Source organism: Ceratina calcarata, unplaced genomic scaffold (genome assembly GCF_001652005.2).
Source record: "Ceratina calcarata isolate Rehan_Ccalc_2016 unplaced genomic scaffold, ASM165200v1 scaffold537.2, whole genome shotgun sequence".
Taxonomy (NCBI): Eukaryota; Metazoa; Arthropoda; class Insecta; order Hymenoptera; family Apidae; genus Ceratina; species Ceratina calcarata.
Window position 1 is genome coordinate 144,706 of NW_017176532.1, and position 24,770 is coordinate 169,475.

At 47.6% G+C, this 24,770-nt stretch overlaps 3 protein-coding genes across 5 annotated transcripts in view; 1 reads left to right on the top strand and 2 right to left on the bottom strand.

Moving 5' to 3' along the window:
• The window catches only part of Picot (putative inorganic phosphate cotransporter protein picot), a 47,188-nt gene extending 33,557 nt beyond the window's left edge, over positions 1-13,631 (bottom strand). Inside the window, exons 1-2 of the mRNA XM_018030751.2 lie at positions 13,289-13,631; positions 12,954-13,179 (exon numbers count right to left, since the gene is read on the bottom strand). The gene's annotated coding sequence lies outside the window, so the exon portion shown is untranslated. The remainder of the gene's footprint in view (positions 1-12,953; positions 13,180-13,288) is intronic.
• Positions 17-12,890, top strand: cv-2 (crosveinless 2-secreting protein). The gene is made up of 11 exons (XM_018030749.2): positions 17-2,197; positions 5,271-5,518; positions 7,759-7,844; positions 8,754-8,853; positions 9,597-9,773; positions 9,889-10,071; positions 10,167-10,426; positions 10,558-10,717; positions 10,798-10,985; positions 11,073-11,473; positions 11,574-12,890. The coding sequence occupies exons 2-11, from the start codon at positions 5,419-5,421 to the stop codon at positions 11,833-11,835; spliced, it is 1,917 nt and encodes a 638-aa protein (XP_017886238.1). The 5' UTR covers positions 17-2,197; positions 5,271-5,418; the 3' UTR covers positions 11,836-12,890.
• Positions 13,632-13,650: 19 nt separating the features above from the next.
• Positions 13,651-24,770, bottom strand: part of Pkc53E (Protein C kinase 53E) — a 28,763-nt gene continuing 17,643 nt past the window's right edge. For 2 of the 3 annotated variants that reach the window (XM_018030745.2, XM_018030748.2), the window contains 9 exons: positions 20,358-20,486; positions 19,337-19,490; positions 19,001-19,229; positions 18,761-18,892; positions 18,421-18,686; positions 18,129-18,330; positions 17,866-18,054; positions 17,641-17,781; positions 13,651-17,565 (listed from right to left, as the gene is read on the bottom strand). In XM_018030745.2, coding sequence (XP_017886234.1) covers positions 17,413-17,565; positions 17,641-17,781; positions 17,866-18,054; positions 18,129-18,330; positions 18,421-18,686; positions 18,761-18,892; positions 19,001-19,229; positions 19,337-19,490; positions 20,358-20,486 — 1,595 coding nt within the window. In that variant the 3' untranslated portion in view covers positions 13,651-17,412. Of the gene's footprint in view, positions 17,566-17,640; positions 17,782-17,865; positions 18,055-18,128; positions 18,331-18,420; positions 18,687-18,760; positions 18,893-19,000; positions 19,230-19,336; positions 19,491-20,357; positions 20,487-23,551; positions 23,661-24,770 lie in introns of all 3 variants that reach the window. The other variant, XM_018030746.2, reaches the window with a different exon arrangement.

Below are 24,770 nucleotides of genomic sequence, written 5' to 3' on the forward strand. Positions count from 1 at the left end.
GACAAGTGCACTATTTTTAATTATAGGAAATGCGTTTTTCTAAGGTACATCAACTTTTGGGATTGACTATATAGCCAATACATTCTTAACAAGCACTCGGCGGGGTATTTGGAATTTGGATAATGGTGTTCGGTGACGAGCGTCGGGACGTAATAATGGACGTTCGGGCATGGAATGCTCCGTACCACTTTCTCCCGGAATCCTCGATATCCCGGCAACGAATACGATCCGTGTAAAAAATCCAAGTATCGTCGAGTGCACCGAAACGGCCGCGTATCAAATTGGAACACCGATCGATAGGGCGGCCGGAATCCGATCGAAAAAGATCACCCCCCACCTCCATCTCCTTCCGGCCGATCTAATTGAGTAAGAACGCGAACGGAACCGAGTCAAAGTCCTCCGCGGTCAAGCTCGGGGTCGAGCGGTTCTCCCGAGCTGGAATCTGGAATCGGCATTTTCCAGCATACGCCGCCGTGCGCCGATCGAACCGGGACGCGACCGATAGCATCTCTTCTCCCTTCTCGTCTCTTTTCTTCCGACGCGTGGCTGCGACCGGCCCGTCAGATAAAGTGTTTGTTGCCGCAGTCGATGCCACGCAACGCGACCGACCTCTTTATTTTAGTTTTATTCAGCATCGGTTCGCTGGCTGCGTCGGTGACACGGTATCTTCGAATACTCCCGCTTTTAAGTGATCGCCGCGAAGGGAATATATTTTCCGCGGAATCTATGGAAAAACGTTAGATACGAAACGCCGGCACGATCTTTGTTGAAAATAGTTTAAAGAATCCGACGAGACGTCGATCCGCAAAGCGTGCAACCGCTCCCTCCCACGCTCTCGACGTAACGCAATGACGAATGGCATCAGCGATCCTCTCGATTCTTTTCGAGCGCGTACCTTTCCTATGCGTAACGAGCGTAGATCCGCTCACTCGATTCGCGGTCTATCTTATCGCTTTCCAAGATTCTTTCGCTGCGCAAGATTCGTTCCTCGCGAGAGATCGGGGAAGGGATCGACGTCGCGGGCGAAAATTTTCATCGAACCATCCGGATAATCGAATCGGCACGTCGCCGCTGTGCGCGTCGAACAGAGAGACAGAGAAAGATAGAGAAAGAGTGAGAAACACTCCGACCGAGTTCTCCGTTCTCCTTCTCTCCGTCGACAAAACCTCGCGCAGTTTCTCCTCTGCCGTTCTCTTCACAGGTTCCGAGCAGAAGCTACGGCCGCTCTCTCCCTCTCTCCACTGCCGCCTCCTCCTCATCTTTCTCCTCCTCCACCGATGTTCGTTTGTAGCAACTGGCTCGACGCGAATCGAGTTACGAATCTAAATCCCAGCGTCCGAATCACGGACAATACCGTCGATTTGCAACGTCGATCTCTCGACGAGACGCGACGAACGATCGCTGGACGCGAGGCACCTGTTCGATACGTTATCACAGTTCGCGACCCGTTATCGATCGTATTGACACGGTGTCGGCCAGATCGCTACTTATCGCTACTCGTTTCTCCAGCTTCCCGAATTGCTCCTCCGTACACCTCCGCCAGCACCGCCGCGGCCGCGAGTACCACCACCACCACGTTCCCGACGACGACCATCTCCGAAGCGTGTGGCCACCACTCTCGGGCTTCTCTCTTCCAGTCGCCTTTCCCCGCCACTCGATGCCACTGTAGCCAGCAGCAGCAGCAGCAGGATCGACGCGGCGGCGGCGGCCACACGGGAACCTCGTTACAACACGAGAAACGATACTACACGGTGGTGGAAAGAACGTGGTCGTTGCGAGTCTCGCAACGCAACGGAACTTTAGTGCAACTGCGGCGAGCAGCTGACGCGGAATCGCTTCGTGCCCGACGAACAGTGCGCGTGTTCTTTACTCTCTCGGATCCTCGCGCGCCGCGCCGTCGATCTTTCGTCTCGCGACGCAGCGCGCTGGTTCGCGCGCGCTTCGTTCCCAACGACCACGGCACGCTACGTTTCGGGATACACCGACAGAGAGGCAAACAGAGAGATAGAGAGAGAAAGAGAGAGTGTGTGCGTGCGTGCGTGCGTGCGTATAGTGTCAGGGATTTAAAACACATGTCTCGGGTCGCTTTCCCTGTCGTCAAATGAATCGAATCTCGCTGATCCGACGGACGGTAGCCAGCCTCGTCGACGCGACGCCCGCGTCCAGCGTCGTTTTCTCTACGAAATCTCCAGCCACGGTAAGTCGTTCGCGGTACCGACGAGTCGGTCCTATCTAATCACCGTCGATCCTTCAATCGCGATCGAACCCGCGCTAAGGATCAACTGAATCTCGATCGATCGTCGCCAGTAAACATCTCGTTCTATTTCGTCGACGACGCGTTCCTTGTTCCAATGGAATCCTCCTCTCCGGTGATCTGCGCGTCTCGCTTAGCGAGCAACGAACTGGACGTTTTAGAAAGATCTTCGAACGACGTCTCTTCCTCGACTCATGTCAGATAAGTCGATTACTCTCGATCGAACGTCTCGTACGACCAACGTTTAAACGGATAAAAAACGATTCGTGCAGTCGACCGACTCCGAGACGGAGCCGCGGAATTCAGCCGACGAGGATCGAGAAGAGGAGTAGACGGATCGCGTAGATCACGGACAGAGGATCGAAGACGGCGCGTATCCGTCTGACAGCTGACGACGAGTACGCTGCAGCACTGTGCTAGATGTCGCCAACGACGATCTTCGCTTTGTCCCGCTCGTGATTGCTCGTTTTCATTCTCCTCTTCTTCTTCTTGGTCTTCTTCTCCTCTTCTCCGTCCGCGGTTACCCTCGAGCGGCTCTGGACCGTGGGCAAAAGCGGCCGGGCAGCCTCGCTCGCATACCGTCGTATAATACCCAGACCTCTTCTCGTCTCTCTACGCACCTGTTGCGTTGTTGTTGTCGTCGTCGTCGTCGTCGTCGTCCCGCGGCCGCGGCGTGCTCAGCTGCACGCGACAGCTCGTGCCATTTACTTCCAGTTACGAGAGCCCCGACCACTTTGCCCGTTCGCAGTGCGGCCTTTTCCTATTCTTCTTCTTCTTCTTTCGGGTTACGAATAATAGAAGAGAGATCTTACGAGACAAACGTAAATCTCGTTGTAGGTCGACGTACTCGTAGTCAGAATCCTTCCTCGAAGCTTTCGTACGACGATGATGATCCGAGATTTCATTTAATCTTGTAATGGATGTCGCGATCGACCGTGAAATCGTTTCGTATCCGAAATTTGACTGACTCGATGTACTGACGTGTACAAGAATTCCTGGTGAGGAATAACTTCTCTCCGTTTCCTTCTGAACGATACAACGACACGCAACAACGGCAGCAGCAACAGAAATGCTTCCAGGTGAAGCCGATCTCCGATAATCTCGGGAGTCGAGCACGCGAGGCCGCGGCTCTCCCTTCTCTTCCTCTTCTTCTCCTTTTTTCATTCTCATTCCGATTCTCTTTTCCTTTCTCTGTCTCCGTTCGTTTCTCTCCTCCTCTCGCTCCGTTCGTTTTCCTTTTCGCTCCGTACACGATTTTCTCGCTCACTCGCCGCGCGACCGAGTTTATAGAGAGGAACGATTACCGCATTCGAATTCTCGACTGAACGGACACACCGGCTAATATCGGTGAGGTACCACCAGGAAAAAATAGGTAAATAAGAGAAGTCCGAGACCTTTGCCGCCTTTCCTATTTACGAACCGTACACAGTGCAGTCAGAGACGCGTGCTGAACGCGATCGTGGCATCTTTCACAACGAATTCGTGTTTAAAAACAAGTATGTAATCGCAACGATTCGAATCCGCTCAACGAAAATCGCTTTAGACTTGAAAAGGTGGTGCGACTTTGCAAGGCTCTTTGCTACGAGCCACAGAAGGCAAGGGTAATCGATAAAAAAATGACATCCGTTGATCGATTCATCGACCCTTTTCCCCATGAACATCGTTCGTCGATTATGGAATACGCGATCTCAGAGGGTCAAACGAGGGGTTGAGTGAAAGCTCAAAGTTGTGAACCGCGACAAGGATCGAGATCCCGTCCTCTCCTATATCCGGGGGCGATTCCGACCGAGATTTGCATAGAATCTCGACGCGTTCTCCTACGGTTTGAAAAAAAATGCGGCCAAACCTACGAGACGGATACGTGCATCGAGTTTAGAAAATTAAAAGTGATCTTTAAGAGTCTGAACCGTCGATTTTCACTCTCGATTTCATTCGACCCACGCGGACGCGTTTTCCTTTTACTCCTTATCAGCCGTACTTACCGAACCACGAATTTTATCCAGTCATAAAAAAAAAAATTGATATCCTTACAAAACGTAGGGACGTTTACGTGATATGTACATACAGAAAATCGAATCATCTCTAAATGATACTTGAAATTCCTATCTAGATTTCATTTTCTAAATTACCATTAAGAACGTGTTGTTTGCTACAAAAAAACCGTAGTAATTAGCCGTGGCATCGATTAGCCGGTGTTTAACGCGGCATTCCGCGTACGAAAGATCGTCGATCGGGAATCGGTTCGACAGATGACGATGAGCGCGGCTCGTAACTGCGCGGTTCTCGGAACCCGAGCGAAACCGGCTGTTACGGATTTCCAAAGAAAGATTCCATAGATTGGTTACGCGTGACTCGTGAAAATATACGGAGGATCTAGCGCAAATATACGACGGAAGGTTACGACAATAATCGTCGCCGATAGACGATAGACGGGGCTCGCGTTCCTTCTCTCTCTTTCCCGTTCTCCCTCGATCCTTTCGTCTCTTTCAGCTCACCAGGCCTTGATCCGAATTCGAATTGCCGCGAAACTACGCTCGTATATACAAGTACCACATATGTATATAAATCCGTTCATCGTCCCCCCGTTTCGTCGCATTGTTCCTCGGTGATCCGCGATCGATCGAGAAAACGTAATTCCCTAACGGGTTCGATCCGATGCTCACTTTTGCCTTTCGACGATGCATCGGCATCTGATCAATGCGGTAATCAAATATCGCGTAGATATAAATAGTTCACGTTTTACTAAAGAAATAGAATAGTGATTCATAGGAAGAGGGCGAGAGAGAGAGAGAGAGAGAGAGAGAATATATGTGGAGTGAAAAATACGTAACGTCTCTTCTACTATCCTTATCCAAAGGAGTACGTACTCTACTTTTATACGAATAAGCTTGAAAGCTTGACCGAAAGCTCAATTGGTTCGATTCGCGAGAAGTATCCTAAAAAAGCATTCGGCACTCCCGACTCCTGATACGGAGCTATCACACTGACGGACGCGCTTGCTTTCTTTTTTTTCTAGTAAACCGTCGTGATCGACGGTGAAGACGAACTCGCACGCAGGGGGCGATAGAGAGAGAGAGAGAGAAAGAGAGAGATATATATAGGAGCGAAAAAGGGTAGAGGGATATAGAGTGAGAAAAAGAGGAAGATAAATCGATAAAACGAAGATGAGGGTGACGCGATGCTCGTCGAGTCCGTTAGTCCTAACTCTGGCCCTGGCTTTTGCGTCGACGATCGGTCGTTGCGGCGCCTCGGAAAGCATAATAGGTGAGTCTTCAATTGGACCGTGCGCGCGTCATGTTCAAGCGTGACACGTAATAACATAGATAACGTAGATTATACTTGCGATCGAGGAAGGAAAAGCGCGTTTCGCGGATTCAGCAACGATCCGACCGATCGAGCGATCGAAAGTCAGAACGAACGCGAGAACGAGGCGCGTCACGCTCCATTTACGAGTTTTCAACGCTCTATTCTTAGTCTGTCTCTATTATCTGCCGGTTTCTAATCGCAATTATTATCGCTTTCCGCCACGAAAACAACGCGATCACGTACTCATTCGTTGCGCCCCTACCTACCGATCGAATTTCACGCGAACCTCGTTAAACGGTCTGCAATCGAGATACGAGTACACAGCCGCTCGAACGTAAGTGCACGGTCATTAGTATTTCACTTCGTAATGCCCTAGGAACCGTGTTTACGTTCAATTAAATGTCCAGTGAAAACAGCTGGTAATTGTATACATTCTCACCTACTTATACTTTCGGTGTTCGGTCCATTAATTTTTGCATTATTCCAGGTTCAGTATAATTTATGCGAGCGACAGGCTAGAATCAGGCGTACGCTGAACTTAACACTAGATCTACCAACGGGGGTCAAAATTACTTGTTTCGCATTTCTTATAATCATATTTTCAGTAAACTTTGACAGTAGATATTAGAGTTATCGTTGCAATAAATATTCATAACAATTTCGATCGCATATCACAAAGAATGGCACGTGTCTACGTACTTTCGAGCGGCAACGTACAAAACGGGAACGAGACGCTCGATCTACGTACTAAAGATGAGCCTCTCGGAGATTTTCCAACCATTCCTTATGAACGCGTTTTCTCGTTTCGTTTTTCGTCCGTCCTCGCTTCGAAACGGAACTCTGGCCAGCAGCTAACGAGAGAACAAAAGAGTCCGTACGAAAAGGGTACCAATCGCGGCGAGAGGGGAGAAAATGAAAAGAGAGCGCGCGAACGCGAACACGCCAACGCCGCGTTCTTACTCGCACGCATTCCTGCGCACTTTAGAATAAAGAAGAAACGCGAAGGATCCTTCCAAGGGATTTTCCGTGGTAAACGGGTGAAGCGTCTCCGTTGCAACACGATCCGTACGCGATGTTTCTCTCATCGTGCTAAGCCTGGCAAAAAGTTTTTGATCAAACGTAATAACACGCGATGTAAAACGATGAATTGCGCATTAGCCGAGCGCATAGTTCAAAGACTTTTAGCCAGGGGTAGTACGTTGAGTTGCCGCGATTTTCGACGATCTACGATGTCCGAGAAGCTTCGGGAGCGAGGGGACGAGACGAGAAACGTAGAAAGAAAGCGAAAGAGGGGCGTTGAGGGGCGATAGGGAGGTTGGGAGCGCACGATTGCTAAAAAGGGCTGCTTAAAGTGTGCAGGAATACGTGCGCGAGGGAACCGAGAGGGACAATGCGATGGCGAGAGCATTCGCTGACCTCACGCAACACGCGGATCGGCTGGGAAAAGGCTGACCAAACTCGTCGACCCCTCGTAGATACGTTTGCCCCTTCGATGCGCGCATCGATCGGTCCCACCCGGATATCGATAGCTGTTTCACATCACGTAAGTAGCCTAGCCGAAAACTCGGATTAACCGAAACGGAGCTGAAACGCGTTTCGAGGAACGCGAAGGTCAACCCTCGTCATCGTAGTCGCCCAAGTCATCGTCGTCGTAGTCGTCGTCGTCGTCGCCGTAATTGTCGTTGCGGATTATTCGCGGAACCGTAATCGATATCGGGCAACCGCGACGCGCACCGGTCGTGTCGCGGCTGACGCTTCCGTATACGTATAACGTACACGTGGATCGAGTCCTATTCATTTTGTTTACTTATTTAGGTGAGTCGAGTCCGCAGGAAAACGAATCTCGCATCATACAATTACGTTTGCCGTAAAACTAAATCGAGCCAAACTGCATAGACGAATATCGTAACAGTTGATGCGGCAGCTCGAACGACAAATTCTTGCATTTTTTTTTTTTATTACGATGCAACGAGGAAGATCGAGCATTCCAATAGAGATTAATGGAGATCATATTATCGCTAAGCATAGCTTCTATTCAGCATCTAATAAAGCTAATAATACGCGTACGAAGGAACTTTCCGTCGATATCTATCATTCGCGCAAAGTGGGACTCACCTGACCGAACTGTGACTCGATCCACCGCCTTACCGCACGCACGCACAATGCCTAGCATTGTCACTTATCGCCTATGCTTGCAGGAAGCCGAGAAACGTGTGACGTAGAGGGAGAGGACTTCACGGTGGACAAGATCCCTAACACCAGGTGTTTTAACTGTTTGTGCAAGGTAAGTTTCTCACGACCATCTCTTAAAACTTCTACCGCTAAAAAGGTCGTTGGCCAGATACGTGATGAAGTAACAGATAAGTCGAGCATGCAATGAGAATTTGTATAAAATATATAAAAATATTTTTACCCAATGTTTAATATTACTTGGCTGTTGAAAAACTACTCGTCGGGGTGACCAGACGGATTATATTTACGAGACAGTGAAGAATCTCGGACGCGACGGCGCGTTCGGAATTCGCTTATCTGAGACCTATCGGACGCGAAAATTCTTTTTACGCGGGACAGCACAGCGCGAACGTTCGCAGAGCTTTCTAACAATTATCTCGCGTTTGCCTCGTTCGGTTCGTTGACTCGTTCGGGAGTATTCTCGCGAGCTGCTCAATGGAAATCGATCGATCTCATCCTAGATGCGTGCAAACATCGATAGCCACTATTGACAATTCCCTGGCGAATAAAACGACACGCGAACGATTGCTGTTTTCAAAAGTGACGAGTAGAATCTTCGTTTCGCGAGGACCACCTAACGATATGCGTCGACGAGAGAAGTGGTAGCAGATAGATTCTGACAACGAAGATCTTTCGTTTTCGCTGGTGGTCGCGAGTCGATACAGGAGTCCAACGTGATCCGTAATCTTAATTATTTTTTCCGAAGCCGCGGCGCGATGCGACGACCTTCTCGCGTTCTCGCTACGAGACCGGCCGACGTGACCCGCGTTAAATTGGTTTACGTAATTCGAACGCCAGATAAATCCCAAGGGTTTAATTATAGACCGCGATAACGAAGGCGAGAGAGAAATAATTACGTTCGATCGATCGCGCTTCGGCCTCTCGTCTAATCTCTCGCTGTACCGTTCGCGATGCTATTATGCACGTATGCACGCGCTCATGTGTTTTCGTCGTTTTGCAGAACGGGTTCGTCGAATGCAGGAAACAGCAATGCCCGAGTATCGAGGGTTGTTACACGCTGCTGGAACCGCGCGAGGACGAGTGCTGCCACAGGTGCAAAGGTACGTGCAAAAGCCGCGAGAAAATCCGGGTAACCGTCGATCCAGCTACGCTATCGCTCTAATTTCTTCCACGCAACGCGGTTCAACCGAGTCCCCGCGAACGAGTTCTAATCCGCGAGAGAGACGCCGCTTCACGCGGAGCGAGAACGGCCGATGGAAAGAGCGTGTGCGAGTTTCAGCGAGTGGAATGTCCGGGGCGGAGCATTGTTCCCATGGCACAAAGGCGCTTCTGTTCGTCGATACGTACGCGCCGATAAACCCGAGGAACTTGGACTGTTTACGACTGTTTACACCGGCACCCGTTCCGCCGACAGATGCTTCTCCGCTCGCGGTCGCGGCCTCCCTTATCTTCCAACTCTTCTCTATTAATTACATTCGCCGTCGCGCAAGCTTCCGTCTCGCTTCGACCGAGTTTCCCATCCTCGCGAGACGCGAAAACTAGCACCGCGTTCCCTTTCGTTTGTATCCTATGGAAACGCGCGTTCTCGTAGGGGTCATACGGATTCCAAGTTTTACAGAGGACATTCGTTCAATCATTCTTAGAACGATTACATTGGTCAGAGAACCTTTTCTCTAAGCTCGGTTTCCTGTATCGATACGATAGTAAGTAACAGAAAATGAGCAGTTTTCGCATCAAGGTCTTCGATTAATCAGCACGCGCTCGAATCTTTGCTCCCCCGTCATTCACTGTTCACGTTCTAATCACGTACATGTACATATACGTTGTTTTGTCGAATAAAAAGGTTGCATGCGGAACGGAGTTTACCACGGATCCGAGACCGAATGGACGGAGGGAAACGATTCATGCAGAATCTTCACGTGCAAAGCCGGGGTGATCACCGAGTCCCGGTTGCATTGTTACACACCGTGCTCGAATCCTATCCCGCCCGCGGCCGGGCAATGCTGCCCGATGTGCGCAGGTAAAAAATTTCTACAACAAACGAATTGATTATTCTACCATACGAATTTCGTTGAATCGGCTAAGATGGACGAGATTCTGGGTAAAGGCGACTATATAACAATATAATATTGCAGGATGCCACTTGAACGGGCAATTGGTGACGGCGGATAGATCGGTGACCACGAGCGAGGATCCGTGCGTGACTTGCAGGTGCAACGCTGGCAGACTGATCTGTGCCAAGCAAGCCTGTCCCGTGCTTCACTGTCCCAGTTCCAGGATCGTTCACGACCCAGGCAAATGCTGTCCGCACTGCAAAGGTGCGTATCCGCGCGTATCTTTATCGTTCGGAAATCAGAGAATCGGGTCGAGAATAGGCAAGTATAGAATGTCGTCACGTTTGTTCCACGAACAGGTAGCGGGAGATACTTGTCACCGCCGAAGGGCGCGTGTATGCTCGGGGCAGGCGTTTACAATTCCGGTAATCAGTTTCATCTGGACCACTGCACACGGTGTAGTTGCTCGAATTCGGTAGTCTCGTGCACGAGGGAAACCTGTCCGGTTCACGACTGCCCAGCCGAGCATCAGATCACCCTAGCAGGTCGTTGCTGCCCGCAGTGTCCCGAGGTCGAGGAGATCCGACCGTCTTGCACTTACGCCGGCAAGACTTACGGGGCGAGTATTCATATTACATATACTACAAGCGTATCGCTCAAAATTAATGGTTGTGAAGCTTATCCGATGTACTCGGTACAACCGGATTAATTTCGTTCGAAGATTTAAAGGTTCTTTTTTGTCCTAGGCAGGATGGTGAAAGTTGGAAGCTTGACTCGTGCAAGGCATGCGCTTGCATGCAGGGTAAAGTGCGATGCGCGATGCCCATGTGCCCCCCGTTAAACCTCCCTTGCCCACCGAATTCGAGGCTGGAGCACCCCGAGGGTCAATGCTGTCCTCGTTGCGTCGAAAGTGAGCACATAACTATCTACATAGGCTACACGAGTTCTATCGATTGATCATGGATCATCCCCGATTCTATTTATGATTAGGTGACGGTGTATGTACCGTGTTCGGCGATCCTCACTATCGGACTTTCGACGGGAAATTCTACAGTTTTAAGGGCGCGTGCAAATATCAACTGGCTAGCGATTGTTCGGATCACACGTTCAGCGTCCGAGTGACCAACGACGCCAGGTCAACGAGAAACTCAGCTTGGACCAAAACGATAGCGATCAAGGTTTCTAATCTAAATGGAATATCCAGTGCATACTGACTGTTAAGTAATTGTATTCGATTTACGAGGAATGCGATTTCTAATTCGTAGGTGGGCGACTTGAAGGTGAATCTCGGGCAGAAGATGCGAGTGAAGGTGAACGGGAAGAAGGTCGAGGTGCCGTATCGCGTGGCGAACCGGCTGGACGTGAACCGGACAGCGGACAGCATAGTCGTGAGCACGCAGATCGGAATCAAGGTTCTTTGGGACGGGATCAGCTTTCTCGAGGTGTCCGCGCCGACTTCGTACAGGGGCCGGCTCTGCGGTCTGTGTGGGAACTTCAATTCCCTGCCGAAGGACGATTTTACGAATCGAAAGGGCAGATTGTTGCAAGACCCGCAATTGTTCGGACAATCGTGGCTGGTAGGCGCCAAGAAGAATTGTGCCAGGCCAAAGCCACTACCACCGAATTTCGATCGGAACAGACGTTGCAGAGGTCGAAAAGATCACAGGTGAAGCAAACAACTTATAAGACCGCGAATTTTCATAATAAACCGTTCATCGATCAACCGATACTCAGAAATGCTAATTTCTATCTCGCAATGGTCGTAGATTATGCAACAGGCTGAGATCGCAGATCTTTGACGCCTGCCACAAGAAGGTGAATCCAACCATGTATTACAAGGCGTGCCTTCAGGACATGTGCGAGTGTCCGACAGAGAATTGTTACTGCGAATCGTTCACCGCGTACGCGCACGAGTGCAAGAGGCTCGGTATCCAATTACCGCATTGGCGAAAATCGACCAGATGTCGAACCGGTTGGGACCAGTTCGCAGAATCTAGGACGTTGATGATCGGCTCGCGTTTTCCCTGATCGCCTCCCCGTTCCATGGAACGTCGAGAGTCGGAACCTCGGGAATCAGGAAAGGAGGAGTCGAGATCGAACAACTCTTGCGACCGAACGAAATTCTACAGCTAGTCACCGCGTTCGAGCGGACGCGGATACGCGCGACGATCCGCGGCCGATCGAACGCATCAGTGGTCACGTTCGAATCAGCGGCGACGTTTTCATCGCGTGGTACCGGTGAAACGATCGCCGATAACGGCAGAGTAGAGCTCGCTCGCCTTTTTTCGAAGCTCGGACGAGTCCGAAGCACCGTGCAGTATTTCGGCCGATGAGCAGGCTCGCGGCACCGTTCGTTTACGTTTACGTTTATATTATCGGCACAACCGACCACGGTCAGTCGAAATCGTGGATACAGACTCGTCACGGGTTCCCTGTTCGTCTATAATCTACATTTTACGTAAAACTGGACCGTCTTTTAACTTATCCATTTGGCAAAGTACTTGAAACACGAGCTCTCGTATTCGTGGATTTCGCGTTGTGTCGAGGACATATGTACATACATTTTATATATATACACATATACGTTACTTTTCTATCCATAGACTTAAGCCCAGTCCCCCTCTATACGCTCTTTTGATCCGCGTCAAAATCTATGTACACCGATCAGAAATCTTACGAGTTCAACGATCTAACAATCACATTTTCACTTTTCTGTTCGCAGTGCTTCTCGTTTTTTTGCTTACACGCGTTAAAACTGTATATAGACCAAGTGTGGACACGCGCGTATGCGTACTTATATTCGCCAGTTACGAAAAGTATTGGCGCATCAGCCGTCTATTTTGTATATTGGTATGAACGAAAGGAAATGCGCTATATCGGTTACGCGTTTGTAGCACGTCCCGATGCCTAATTATAATACAGACTGACCCAACCAGCAACGTTTCGCGGATGGCAGTCATAAATATACCCTCGAGATAATCCAAAGCTTTAGCCAATTTGTCTATATCGATCGTAGCGTAGAAATATATTGTGGCACGCATCGGATACGAACAAAATAAACGAACGAATTGTTTATTCGTAAACTTATGCTTGATATTTCGTCCGACATCGGACGAGCAGAAGCGAGAAAAACAATGTGCACTTACCCCTGCCGATCTGCTTGGGAAGCCTCCGAGAGACGTCCAAGGTAATGCCAAACGAATTCCTCCGGCCGAAATCGCGTTCGCATCGTCGACGAGGCTGCTCCACTTACATTTTCCCGCGATGTCTGACCTTCGTGACCGAAATGGCGCGCGTAAATTCATATCTTTGGAGTCTAGACGAACGTATCATCGTCGACTAACTCGAAATTGTACGCGAACCGAACATGACCTGCGCATAAAGGAATATATACGCGTTTACGAGTACGTTCGTCGAAAAATTATGCTCGCAAACGTTGACACGACGTGAGAGATAGAATTAAAAACGATTTGAGACGTACATGAGAAATTGACGCCGTGCGAGCCACCGAGCCGGTTAGGTTCCCTGGCCGTGGTGTGTGACGCGAGAACTGTTCACTGACGCGTTCAATCGATGCACCGTATCAAGATCTCGTCGATGATCGTCTAATCGAGAAACGTCTCGAACCTCCAGGATGCACTTTGTTCGTTGGACGGGGAAACGACCGACGTTCTACGCGCTCGAACGATTAAACTTTCGCGAATGAGAACATGGCGGCGGAACAAGTGGCGTCTTGGCGCTCGTGTCGCTCGAGCCGGCCGGGCGCTCTGCGCGCCACGTTTGAATCGACGTTCGCGGCCGAGAGAGACGTCGTTCGAAAACAGTCGCACGGAATAATTTTTCTCGTGACACGATTCGAAACTTTTATTACGACATTATAAATGCACAAAAACATTTTAAAAATATGTGTGTACGAGCGAACGTGTGTATAGTGTGTCATGCGACATGTGTAATCGAGAGAACAACAGACTTAATTACAGTTTCGAGAGTGAACGGAGCTACGCTATGTTTCGAATATATCCTTCGTAATTTTCTCTTCTTTATTTATTATAAGTGTCAACTGATTTTTTTTTATTTTAATCGTGTTCGAACAGACAAACTCGTTTGCCGCTTTACTCTCGACCGAACGTTTCTTTTTCACGTTTCCATCGTGTTTTGTGTTTAAGAGAGAAAACCAAATGGCGCGAACGACAAATGAGGAAATTTTTTTGAACCGCGGTCAACGAATGTGTCTATCCGACTTCTTATCGAAAACTGCATAAATGATACCGTTCTCTACCCCTTACCTTTAAAATGTCTAATAAGAAACGTGATCAGAGCGTGAAGGATGTCAAAGAGGGAAAGAAAAGGAAAGTCCATCGATCGATTAAAAGCAAAGAAATTGATAGAGTTTGCAGAGGTCATGTAAAGGAAGTAGATTAATTCTTTTTTTAAATAGTAGATTGACAAAAATCGTGAAAAAATCAACGACATTCACTGAAACTTTTCCTCATTCCGCTGAAACGAATACACGCGAGTCGTCTCGATCGAACGACACTGTAGGTCCAATTAAATCGGATAAATCGCATCGTTCAATCGAGACGAATCGGGTCCCGTGTCCGCATGCCGCACTTATATACATTCGTCTTCGCGTTCTCGAATCTAATCGATAACTACAATTTTCCTCGAAATCGTTCGACGACTATCCCTGACAATAAGATTCTTTTTACGTTACGAATGCCGCGAAGAGACTAAAAAGGGCGCTACCAGAAAGACGTCACGCGGTGACGAGAGACAGTCACGCCGCTTGCTCGACGTCGAGCAGGGAGGAAAAAAGAATTTCCTTCTCACGACGAATTCCTCATTCAGTTTTTTTTTCATCTCTCCTCAACTTTTTTTTGTTTAAGTATAAAAATAGATTTCGAACGTGGGTTACGTAATCTCGCGTTAGCAGCCGGTCGATCCGTGGTACCACGTCCTGAATACGTGAGGATTCAAAGATCGATCACAGGGTAAAACGAATTCGAAACACTTGTCACCGAACTCGCATCGAATTTATTATTGTTCTCGTGATTCAATGAAAATCAGCTGTTCGTCAGATAAATTAGAACGAGACCACCGGCGAGACTACGTAAATTCGTCCGATCGAAGAACAAGATCAGATATCACCCGTTGAATAAGGGGGCGAGAACTACGTCACGATATTACTTATTTATTGGAACACGCTTAATAAGACGTACGTAATTAATAAATGTCTCGGTTTTGTTCCGAGAACTCGTATCTTTCCGTTACCGGGCCAACAACGGGACGATGGACGAATCAACAAAACATAAGAGTTTCAAGGTTTAATGTACAACGCTTAAGAATAACGATTGTAACGATAATGCTATTCTCTCTCCATCTCTCTCCGTCCCATTCTCCCATTCTCATCCGCTAATCGATTCCCAGTATAGATACTTATCGCGTCTGTTTTCTTCCTATCTGTCTATCCTTAAGCTATCACCGTTCTTTATAGAGATTCGCCGACGTGTATCGTGTACGCATAATTTAATTTACTTAGCAACGATGAAATAAAGCTACGTAGGATGATCACCGGTGAAAAGGTACGAGTCCCTGTGAATAAACTTCGTTCCGGTAAAATCTTTTCGACGAGTGACCGCAGTCGTGTGTTTACCCAACGTGCATCTACCTATATAGAATCCCACTCGAGAAAATCGTGTCTCGTCTCATCGTTGGACTATTCCTTTCGTCACTCGACGACTCGCGAATCTTAAATGTATAAGAAAAAAAAAGATACCCGTCAAAGTCAACGAGTCAATTAACTGTATATATATATATATGTGTATGTATATGTATAATATATGTATATATGGTATATATATATATATATATATTTATCTACGACAATTACGCGCAGTTAATCGACGAGTAATAATTATTATCCTACTATCGGGTGTCGGCGTATCAGCCGACTGAAAGAAAAATATCGAGGAGGAAAACGTCCCACAGCCTCCGATTCGTTACGTCGACTTCTCCTCCTTCCCTGTTTTTCTTCGGTGCCTCGGTGTCTTTTTTCGGATCTCGTTTTCGTCCTCGATAATGCGAGCCAAAACGAACTCGATAAAAAAGGCGAATATCACCGGAGCGAGAATTTCAGGCACGAAAAGAGCTCCGCTTCCGTATTGCCATTTCGACAAACGAATCTTTTTTTTTTTTAAAGGAAGCAGAAGAGACAAGTGCGTGTCTGAGTCTGTATAGTGTCTGTGTGTATACGTGTATTTTGCTCCGTCGATTTGCCCCAAGACGATCGACTAATAACTAAATGGAAACAAGGATTCGTACGAGCAAACATCTGTGTACCCCTCCTCTGGTCTTTCTGTGACTCGCGGATGCTTTTAAGGTACACGATTCTACGATACAGATCGCTAATTCATTTGAATAAAACTTTTATAAAGTATCTTCTTTTTAATCGTTAATCGTATTTTATCAACGTAGTATGCTAGCAGAGTTCGTCGAGCACCGTTCCTTGTAACGATTCCGCGAAACGATCGAGGAAAACGTGTTTGATTCGTGCCTCGATAACCGAGCAAGGAACAGCAGGAAACGAATATGATTGTATCGCATAATTTTGCTCCCGTACACGAGTTCGTACGTACGTAACGCGTAGGATAGACACTAGATAGATTGTATGTGATACGGACACGTGCACCCGTACAAGGTAAGTGTGTACAGAGACGAGAATCGCACCGCGGAGTGCATGGAAAGAGTCGACTGCTCCGGCAAGATGTGTGATACGGTTTCTACGAACGGTATTACCTACCGATGCTTATTCCCATATTTTCCAACGATGCACTTTTCGTACGGGTTTCAGTTTTCCGCGACATTTACGCGGACACTGATTCGGCTACGCCCGCGTGAATGCCGCAGAGGCGTACGAAGGAACTTTAAGGAAATTGGAAATTGAAACGCGAACAACGTGTAATAATTCGCGCCGACTCGTACGTGTCTAATAATAACGATGATAATAATATATAATTCGTTTTGTTCAATATGTATCGTTCGTGTATAAATAGGTTCAGACGTAGGTGTACGTGTACGTAGTGTATAATGTATACTCTGGAAGGCAACGGTACCGAAGATAATACGCGAAGAACGAGGATAGCAATTAGGAAATACCTTGTTCATTATCGATCGCATCGCAGATCAGAAGCGTAACGTCTCCTCGGCGATCGATCATAGTTTATTTTCATCCTTTCTTCTTACCTCTTCTCTCCTCACGATTCATTCGACGAATCAATCCGCGCGATATCCACGCGATACATTGGTCGCGTTAAAAATATTACCTACACGTATGTATATGTATAGCGGGTAAAACGCTTCTCGCGATCGAGAAGTGGGGAAAGGAAGAGAATGAACAGGGTAGAAAGGGGGTGGGGCGGGGGGTTTTGGGGGAAGCGTTTAGGTCAGGCTAGAGAGGGACGGAAGAGAAAGAGGATGATCAAAAGACGGTGAAAGCCCTGAGTAGCGAAGAGATCGAAAGGTGACGAACGTCGGAGGAAAAATGGTGGAGGAAATCGTAGAGCGTATGACGAGATTGAGACTAGCCTGTGACACTCTCTGATCGATTTAAATGTGTTGCACGAATTCTGGATTGAGAAACGAGAAACCCATAAACTCTGTCTGATCCAAGTTCATCATGAACAGCTTGTCCGTGGGCGTAAGGTCCGTCTTCTCCGATGTGAACTGTTTGTCGAAGTTGCTCACGTCCTTGCGATGTTTCTACGAGAGATCGCGCGTCAATCAACGCGTTTCATTCCTCGTCGTTCGTCGAATTGATGTCGGTTAGGTACTCACGATCTTTGGTTTGAACGGTGGTTGTACTTCCCGGTTCTCGATCTTCTCCCAGTCGATGCGTCGGAAGAACGCGTGAATGCGAACATCCTCCTCGCCTCTCAATCCGCAGCCGAGTCGCTTCACCGGATTCTTGGTGAGGAACTAAGAAAAAGGAGTTCGCGCTTATAAGACTCTGTTTACTTCGTCTGTGTAATAATCGGATCATGCACGTCGGAACCGACTTACCGCTTTGCAAATTTCCCTGGCTTCTTTCGACAAGCTCTTCGGATAGCTGACGTTGTGTTCCGTGATCGCTGCGAACAACTCTTCTTCGTCCTCTCCGTCGAACGGCGGCTGACCGACCAGCATTTCGTAAAGCAGCACACCGAACGCCCACCAATCGACCGATTTTCCGTACGGTTGGTACAGTATGATCTGCGAGCAAAACGATCGATACGTGACGACATCGCGCCCGTTTCCGGGACGATCGAACCAAATCGAATACTGACTTCCGGCGCGATGTAATCTGGTGTTCCACAAAACGTCTTCGTCGTTTTGTCCCCCGAGATGCCCTCCTTGCACATTCCAAAGTCCGCGATCTTTATGTGGCCATCGTGATCCAACAGTACATTGTCCAGCTTCAAGTCCCGATAGATGATGCCGCGAGCGTGAAGGTAGAACAGTCCGATCGCTATTTCGGATGAGTAGAATCTGCGACGAAAGTGTTCGTTTTTTTTTGTTGAAATAAAAAACATTCGAGGTGAATACGAGCGACGAAGCGTGCGATCTTCGGCAACTTACACCGCGACCGGTTCTTTGAACTTGCCGCACTGCTGTATCTGATACATCAGATCCCCGCCATTTACGTATTCCATCACGAAGTAGAGTCGATCCATAGTTTGGAAGCAGGAATGGAGCTGCACCAAGAACGGCGGTTTGTTCGACAGCGCCAGCACGCGTTTTTCTACCATGGTGCACTCGACGTCGTCGTCTTGGATGATGATGTCCTTTTTCAGGATCTTGATGGCGTACAGTTCGTCGGTTCCTTTCCTCTCCGCCAGCATCACCTTCGAAACCAAGACGATTGCTCCCGATTTTACCGTACAAACCAAACGAGTGAGATTAAAAGCGTGAAACTGACTTTCCCGAAGCTGCCCTTGCCGAGCACCATCAGGAAATTGAAGTCGCTGGCTCGTATCAGGTCGCTCTTGCCCATATTGTGAGGCACCTCCTTGTCCTGGGCGGTCGTCGACTTCTTCGTGACCGATGTTTTCTACAGAAACGGATCCGTGTTACGTTCGTTCCGCGTTCTCCGCTCGTACTATGCATTCTCTATTTTCTACCGAAGCTCGTTTCTGGTTCCGCCTAAAGGGAAACGTACTCGCATTTTGCTCTTTAATTCGGCGAGATCCACGCCTTCCTCCGGTACAGGTACATTGTAGAAATCTCCCTCTTCTTGCGTGAGCAGTTTGAACCATCCGCTGGCCGGCGCTTTGATGAGCTCCGATATCCCGAATGACAAGGAACCCATGAAGTCGTTCCTCGATGTCCGATCCCAATCCCATATCTCGATCAGGAGTCGCCTGTCCTTGTCCTCGGGTTTTAAATCGCTGAAAATAATAATCAAACTCTCTCATCTTCTACTTCCTCCGTCGTCCTCCTTACGCCTGTGAACCGTTTCATTGATTCTGAGCCAACGTACACAAGAAACACTTACAAAATGATTGTCTCGTTCCATTCTGGGTTCAACGACGATTTGATTGTCTTCGTTTTCTTCTTCACGTTGTCCGAATCCGGGATCAACTTCAACTTGACGTAAGGATCCGACAGACCGTTCGGATCCATTGGTATCAAGTTCCGGCCCTGTTTCACTGTAATCCCGAAACAGACTCGTTTCTCGCATCGCAGTAATAGAAAGGATCCTCATTGTCGGCTCTGATCAACGACCATTTAATGTCCGGACCTTGAGCAGCGGAAGGAGCTTAATTTCACCGGTAACGAACATCTAATAATAAAGATGTTGCGTTGGTCGGGGTCCTAAGTAGCTCCGCCGCTGCTCGGTGCCTCCGTTTGACGGAAGCGTCGATAAATCGATCGCGTGATATTTTTAATGCCAATTATCGCGGCAAAGCGTAAGATGATTAAATCCATTTGCGAACCGTAACGCGTCGCAACTGATCGAACTAAAATTATTCGCGTGTTACTGCACGGTATCTATCTTTTATTCACTCGAACGTTTAGGGAACACGAAAGACGATCAATCACGGTTCTAAGTCTTGCCTCATTAAAAATAAACCGTCATAAATACCATTACTTTGTCGAAAAGAGTCGGTACACGGGCGCGTGTACGTATAAGTGTGCACGTTGAACCGAATTATTTGGCACGCGATCGTGCCAGGTGCTGGGCGTGTAATAACGTTTCTAGGCGTATCGGGCGTCATCGAATCGAGTTATAAACTGAGAATTGAATTAAACGCGTTCACCGTGTTTCGAATTTCTTGCCTCGTAACGTTGGAGAAGAAGGCACCCCCGCTCATGAGTCTTGGCTCGTAAAACTGAGTCTGACGTTTTTAGAGTATGAATTTTCTGTTATTTCACAGGCATCGTGTAATGTTTCAGTCGAGATAATGCTGAATAAATTGGAATATTTGTCAGGCATTCTGACGAGCAGAGTTGTCCCTAAACTCGTGAACGGAGGTGTACGTATGCGTACGGAATACGAAATTAGAAATACACACCTTCGACGGTGAGCTTGTTTCCGGTACACGTGATGTGCAAGTTTATACGACCACGTCTCTCCGTGTGGTCGCATCCGCAAAGGTTCGGCACGCTCTCCTCGCATCTCTTGTGTACGTTCATGTCACATGCTGCGTTATCAGATCACGATCGATTATCATCGTTGTTCGAGCAGTTCCCTTGCAGCCAGACCGGCGATTTTTCTTTTTTTTTTTTCTTCTACCAACCCTTTCGAGACCAGTCGACTCTACCGAATCTAGCTTTACTCGTTTACATCTCTCTTCGAGTTCCTACAATTCCCTCGTTAAAAGGAAAATGTTCGTTTCGAAAGGGTTGAAGGTGGTGGTTCGAGCAGCGGGATGCAGGACAGGGGCACGCGGTTCTTCACGCGTTTCGTTCGGCATGCGGCGGAACTGCAGCTGCCGACCTACGTTCTATCGTCTCTTTCTCTTCTCCTCGACTCAACTTTTCTCGTTTACAGTTCTCGCGTCTCTCCTCCTCGGAGCTTGACAGATCGCGGCTGCAGTCGAAAGTGACTTGGTAATTCATGCACACTGCCTGTTCGTGCTCAGAGTGTCCATTCAGATAATACTGGATTGTAGTATAACGAAATTCGTTACGTATCGAACTACGAGGAGATTATCATAAGAAATCGAGATAACAACGACACAATTGTTTCATTAAATTTCATTACGTCTCATTTGTTTTTTGGGGCAATTTAATCTGATAAAACACCTCGTAATCTTCAACTGATTAAACAGGAGGAGATTAAGCAAAGACGGCGGTGACTACGATTAACGATAAGTGGTTGAACGTCTGAAGAAATATTTAATACACGATTTGACATCGATATACAGGGACATCGATATAAAGGTATAAAGGAAAAGAAGAAAGAATACGTTTTCCGTTTGAGAATCGATTGTCGAGAAAAGTCAGGGTGGAAGAGGAAACGAGCAGAGAACGTAGCAAACGATATTTCATTTTAGAGAAAGGGCTTATGTACAGATATCTACTGTGTACATTACGCGTACGTATACAGGACTGAAGATGACTAAAACTGTCGTTTGAATAAAACGAGCAAAGATTCTCAGATTTCGAATCGGTCGCCCTATATACGATACGCGTATCAATCTATAAACTGCGAATTCTTTTTGCGTAATAAAGATCTATGATTCAAATGATAAAATCTATACTACGATTTTTTTCATTTCAAAAGCAATTATGTGTATTGTGAGTAGCATATTTTGCACCGCAGTTTCCATGTGCATCGTTTAATAATTTTTTCTATAACGCATAAAATCCGCAGTTTAACGATGTAACATCGCATACGAGTTCTAAGTAGTTTGCAGTCGTAAGGGTTTGTCCAATCGACGAACGGAGGTAAGTAAGTAAGTAAGTAAATAGGTACGCATATGTATTCTGCGTTCACGTTTACTCGCGGATGGGCGAAAGGCAAATCTACGTAACGAGTATAACGTGTATCACGATAATTACGTAGCATGCACAACAATCATGTGTCGTATGTACAGTCTCTAGTATACAAATCCCGGACAAATACGTACAATGTTTCTTAAAGTGTACTAACAGATATGTACGCGAGGTGTAAGCAATGTATACTTTCAAGCTCTTCTTCTGTTTCGGAAGACCAAATTTCTCATCGGAATTAACTAAATTTTTGCAAACGCTGTTTCGAATCAGTCGCTTCCGACAGTAAAATCGAAAGGGTGAGAACACGTATACATTGACGTACATACTCGTACATCGCATTTGGTATCCGTGACATGTATGTACAAAACTGGGTAATCTCTTGGCTAAAGACGAGCGCGACGGGACGAAGAAGAAGAAGAGCGACGGGGTAACAAGCAAGCGAGGTGAGCTAAATAGGAAGAGGCAAACAACCAAGTGCAGGGCGTCCCTTGTTCCTTCGTGAACGGGTAGGGACATACGTGTACGTGAGTTTTACTTATCGTTAGGCAAACTCAGGGAAAGGTGCAAAGAGTTGAACACCGACATTCGGACGTCACGGACAAGGGGAGCGTTTCTTCTCGATTCTCGATGCTACGACGATAAACTAGGTAAAAGTGTAGAATCGAGGCCGTGCCGATACTCGAAGGATCCACTTGTGTCATACCCTCGTGTCGTATCAACGTTGTATCATTTGGAAAAAAATAATAAGAACGAACTATATAAAAAACGATAAAATAAATTGTTCTGCGCGATGGTGGCGTGCGAGAGTACGACGCAAGCGGACTCGCACCGTAAGGACAAAGATACGAGGGAAAAGAAGCGCAGATTTCGAGAGGCGAAACGAGTTGGATTTCTCGAACTAACGATAAGTAAGTACTCGCGATTTGCGATTTGCTCGTCGAAGAATGCATAGAGAATGAAGAGATTCGGAAGATGAACAACGCCGAGAGGTACGAGGGGGAAAAAGTTTCCGCCGAGAGGAACGATTACGTAAAGGTCGCGACCTTTCGTCCAAGTCGTTCTTCTTTTTTCCACTCGCGAGAAACCCTTCGAAGCTGTATCGACCGATCGTTTGGTCGGCTCGTACCGCGGATGGGAGGTGTGATTTTTTTTTTTTAAACGAGACCGATCGAACTGCGTGATACCGAAGAAGATGGGAGGAATTAGCGATGAGACGTGTACGATTCGGACGATCGTTTCGAGCTTAAAGAGAGTCGGAGCATAGTTAGGTGAGCAAATATACGTTGTTATTGACGGTGCAAGCGAACTCGTTTCGAACTACTTTGATCGGAGATCTACGCGAGATCGAGAACGGAACAGTGCCGGATATCTGGCAAAAATCTTTCGCGGGCGTACGAGTGACTGGCGTGTACGCTGCTAAGTGGGAAGTCGCCCCGGCTAGATTAAAACCGGAGACGGCGACGTGAGTTTAACCCTTTCGCAGCCTCGTGCACTTTTCCTTCCCCGATTAGACGTTAAATCGGTTTGGCTTGGTCGAATCGCTTCGAGGCGAGCGAAACGAGTATATCGTTTTGACACGGAGAAAGCTGCTCGACTGCTGTTCCCTCTCGAATCTAGAGGAAGGCGAACTGTTGTCTCGAAGATGCGCTAAGTGAGACGCGTGCGAGGTCTAGCCGCTTCGTATTCCTATCTATGTATACGTATGTATGGAGCTGAGACACTTTCGTTTTGAGTCGTCTTTTGTTTTAATGCTTTTTGGTTTAGCTACCTGAACATTTAAGTCCCTGCTGCGAGATACCGTGAAGCATCGAGCCGCAGTGGTCGCAGAAGGTCGGCGTCAGGTACGTGAAAACCTCCCATTTGTGTGCGGTGCTCATCTGGGAACAAGAAACAGCAGCCCGGGAACGCCCGGTCCGTCATTTTGATCTGATTCGGCTTCCGGCTCTGACGAGCGACGGCGACGACCAACCAATGTATGCGCCTAACTGCTCTAACTAAGTCGAGTCCGACGCCTGTTCCCTCGCTAATTCGTAACTCGATGAACCTCGGACAAGGAGTCGGGAGTTTTTCATAAACGTCGAGGAAGGACGATGATTCGAAGCGGAATCGACTCGTCTCGATTTCGAGATTCTGAATAGCCTTGAAGAGAAGCTTCTTTCCTCTCGAGCGAAGCGAGAAATTGTCGCGGGTAAACCTATTAAAGGGTAACCAGCTGGTCTTCTTGGGACCCGGGGTCGGTGGATTTGCTCTCTCGAAATTGGATTCGGCCCGTTCTTCCTCTTAAAGTTCCATCGCGAGTCACAATGAGAGAAAGAATGCCGGTTGAAGAGCGCAGGTTCGGATCGCGAAAACGCCGAGTGAAGAACTAGATTAATGGAGCCTGGAAACAGATGCGATAGAAGAAAGAGGAGGAGAGCAGGAACGGCTCCTTCTTCGGCTCAATTTTTCACCCACTTATTCCTTTCCGCCTCCTCGAGCCTTTAATTAATTTCTACGCCGCTCTTTTCAAACGCGTTCCATACCAACGCTCTTCCACCAATTCTTTCCTTTTCTTTTCTTCTCTTACGGTTTGACCGCCTCTGTCTCACCGGCACGGCGTGTGTCCATAAAGATACCAACTAAATTCCCACGATTCGCAATTCAACTCTCAACGGAATTGTATCGTGCAGAAGTATTGTAAGAACCAAATGGCACGTTACCATCCACGAGTATTTGCTTAAGGACGTATTGGCTATACAGTCAATTGCAAAAGTTTATGCACGTTAGAAACACATTTTCTAAAAAGACATCAGACGTCGGAAGAACATTGCTAATAATACACAAAAAAAAAATTTTCGATTTTTCCGAGATTTTTCCAAGGGGTACCCCTTCAATTTCTTCCAAATTTTCGTTTTTGGCCAATAACTCCCAAACCGCTGGACTTATGGAAAAATTGCATCAGACCTTTCTTGTAGAGGACGACGAGAGCTACAATTTCCATGTCAAAA